Below are 3,650 nucleotides of genomic sequence, written 5' to 3'. Positions count from 1 at the left end.
GTGCTGAATTGACGCTTGGTTCCGATAAATTCGCCAAACTGTCGGGGAGCAAATATTGCAGCTGTATGTAAACCCAAAAGTCGAGGGAAAAAATTAACATAGTTTTTCCTGGAATCCTACATGCCGCATTAGGTAGTAGTTTCGATAAAGATTAGCCATAAATTGGGCTTTGCCAAGTAATGCAAACCCATGAGGTCTTTATGTCAAGTGAAGCGCTTTATCACGGCAAACAGTATTGTCTATACTGACAGTGTGGCGATTCGCTGTTGGCACTCTGTAGTTTGAGCAACGCTTTACGACGGTATCAAGCTATTTCATGTATCAACTAGCTCAAACGTCTCTTGCACACATATAAGTATTTCGAAAATGTGACCTATATTCTGTTAGTGGAAGATCGCGCACTACTGCATGGATTTACGGGTCCACCTGGGAAACCGGTGACAGTCTCTGTTCTGATTTCAAAGGCGCATACCCCTGCACAAATCAAGGTTTCTCCCCCAATCACCCACCATGACAGGTCTTAGACTGGGTCTGCAAGTGCATATGATACTGCATTGTACTGCTCACCTCGCACATAGTTGATCAAGCGGCAAGCCCCCAAGCCGCTAGGAGGCAACGGTTACGATACGAAATAAGCAGCATAACATTGTGTGAAAGTATGAGATGAAATACGTAGGCAAATCACTGACCGGTAGCGTTCCCTGTTGCAACACCATCGGCAAGCCTTTTCACTGCAGTGTAGTACACGGAGGCAGCACTCTTTCACATACAAAGCATTAGTCAGATGTAACATATCTGCTCTTGCATATTTTAGACGGGGATGTGAAAGCTCATATAGGGTGCTGTGTAACAAAAGAATCTGCCCAGCAAAGCGGAATGCACCAACCCGCATTGCATGCAAAGAAAAAAACGCTGAACTCAGTCACATTGGCGTTCAGAATTTAGTGTAAAGTCCATCAATACGGCCACGAGAGGGGTAGAAGGCCTCTAGTTTGCCTAGATGCATCCACAGCTACGTCGTCCGTCCGGTGGGGGATACTTGGTCCAGGAACTGTGCTCTAGAACAATATTTTAGGGGGCAACAACTGAATTAAAAGCTATGTACAATGGTATTACTCGCAGTGGAGAGAAGTATGCGGTTACATTTACTATAGAACCTTGACACCTTTATTGGCGAGCCACCAGCTTTCGAATTCGTCTTTACTGATGAATCCGTTTCCATCTTTGTCCATGTACTCAAAGACCGCATCAAGTTCAAGCGCATCCATCATGAGATTCATTTCAACTACTGCCTCTCTTAAGTCGTCTTTGGAGAGTAACCCGTCTCCCCGCCTATCCATGGCCTCAAACTTGCGCTCTATCAAATCCAACTGTTCCGTCATAGGCTTAGAGCCTACATCTCCTCCCTCGGCGTCTCTGAGCCTGGCAAGCATTGAATTTAGTTTGCACGCAGCGTAAGTGCCCCAAATAATATTGACGATGCCGCAAAGGAGGAGGGCGACACCCGGGAGGAACTTCAGGAGGTTCAAAAGATTGTGCAGGGAAACGCATGTTGAGGCCACGTACAGCTGCACCATCCCACGACCAGCACTGAATTCCACGAAACGCACGTAATAGTGGAGCATTGCTCTGACACCAAAGCGAGTGCTCTTCCGGGAGAATTCTGCAGCGAGGACCAGCACAGAACCAAGGATGCCGTATATGTCCGTCAGCACTTCAGCAGGGCTCAGTGTGAGAGCCATGGTTATCAAATCGACAAAGATTCCAGGAAGCAAGAGAATACACGCCACAATACTCATCCATCTGATGATCTTGGGGCCTCTCTTGGCGTCTTGTTTAAATAGGGTATATTGATTGGCCACGAAGAGCTTAGACTTCTCATAACCTTTTCTCGCCGCTTTACGCGCCATCAAGTGTCCTCTGGCCAGTGCTGCCTTCATAATCTCCTTGTCCTTTTGGATTTCGGGGCTCTTAGAATCACCCTTTGGCGGATAGTCTTCGCTTCCATGTTGGCTCTCCTCGTCAGCAGAATGTTGCAGCAGTGGGTGTTGGCCAGTTTGCTCATCATCGACCGACAAAGATATGGATACTTCACGAAGACGTTCTCCAGAATCTTCCATGTTATAGGTCTGATGCCGAGGATGACGGGCTTCACGGCGCTGAGTCTGTTGTCGTCCGCGCCACAATCCAGGTGCCGGCAGAGACCAAAGGATTAGGAGAACAAGTTGCCATGCGGTTTCACTTTGTTGAAAGCAATGTACCCAGGTGTTTCAAAGACAGTGATCCTGGATGTAGGATCCCAGATACAAAAAAGTTAGCAGAGGCTACTCTTGCAGTATTCAGCCTATGAACGGAGGGCAAACCATGGCTGCACAAATAACATTTCACTGAGGATGGGATGAAAGACTGTTCTATTTGGCTCCATTCGAAGTATACTTTAGTAGTCAAGTAAATGAATACGCTGTAATAGAGGTATTCGTCTTGCATCTGGCAGATTTCTCGTGACCATGGATGGTGGAGCCTGCAGACGACTCTCGAGACGAGCCGCGTCCTTTCTGAGGCATCCAAAAGTTGTACAGATAAATTGCAGCTTTAGTGAACTATCCAGCATTAAAAAGTGTTTTCCGGTTTGGGTACACTTTATTTGTCCTTTGGAGCTCAGATATATCTGTGTGGGCGTAAGTGCACAACGGGAATTGGCTCGAGATACTCTTGTCCAGCGCTGCAAAACAGTCTCTGGCAAGGCCTCCATTTAAGAATGAGAAAAGCCTCTATACATAAATACTCTGGATTCCTCTTTTTGCCCTGATTATGCTACTTTGGTGCAGATGGCAACGCGCAGGCACGCCCAACACCCTTAAGGGACTCAGTGTCTGTAGACACAAACTCATGTACTTAAAAGCTACGGAGGTTCTGAAGTCATGCCAGTAATGATACGGCCAATTTTCTGTATTTCATTCGTTGTGTCAAGCCATGATGGCAAATACAGCGAGACCCTATACCGCCAACCAAAACAGTCTGCCCGGTTGGCTATGGCCCGGCCTATTCTCAAGCCTTGAGATCATTCCACTACGCTCTGTCACCTTCAGCTTTGTGCATGGCCACTCTCTTTTCAGTTGCACGAGGACTTTTGTGTGGGTGCCGCCCAGTAGTGCAGATTGGAATTAAACTAGTCCGTATTTTAGCTCCTCCATGACCATGTCCGGTATCAGTACACCGAACCCTCGAGCGCCTAATAGGCCCGAGGAGCTTTTCACTGCATTCGAGGTCTAGGATCATCCTTTATAGGGCGGGATTCTTCGTCACATTCGAAGTATCGACCAAAATCCAATGAAAGTAATGAATTAGCTGATTGCTCTTAAGGTTTATTTGCGGGAGAGTGGGGCAGTCTCATACTATGAGAACAAACGCTGTGTCTTTTTATACTGCCTTACATTATGCAATTCCACGCGCATGCTGGTCTTCTCAGTGGGTTCAATAACGTGCAGATGTGCTAAAAGGTAACGCGCCGTATACAAAAGGCGTATACATCTGCCATATTGTACTTATCCCTGGAAAAAAACGACTTGGTCCTTCTTTGCCACCTCAGAAATAGCCATATAAGAGGACTTCCTTTTATTCCATGACAAAGCAAAAAGTATTTCTATAGC

General features: G+C 46.6%; 1 protein-coding gene across 1 annotated transcript; it reads right to left on the bottom strand.

Moving 5' to 3' along the window:
- Positions 1–1,148: 1,148 nt before the first annotated feature.
- Positions 1,149–2,120, bottom strand: LOC34619385. The gene has a single exon (XM_022732677.1). It carries the CDS (start codon positions 2,118–2,120, stop codon positions 1,149–1,151), a length of 972 nt encoding a protein of 323 aa, XP_022587961.1.
- Positions 2,121–3,650: the final 1,530 nt, after the last annotated feature.

This window comes from Cyclospora cayetanensis, unplaced genomic scaffold, assembly GCF_002999335.1.
Source record: "Cyclospora cayetanensis isolate NF1_C8 unplaced genomic scaffold, CcayRef3 CcayRef3_contig_125, whole genome shotgun sequence".
In the NCBI taxonomy this organism is placed as follows: Eukaryota; Apicomplexa; class Conoidasida; order Eucoccidiorida; family Eimeriidae; genus Cyclospora; species Cyclospora cayetanensis.
The sequence above is the reverse complement of the archived record's forward strand: the minus strand, read 5'-3'. Positions and strand labels throughout refer to the sequence as shown.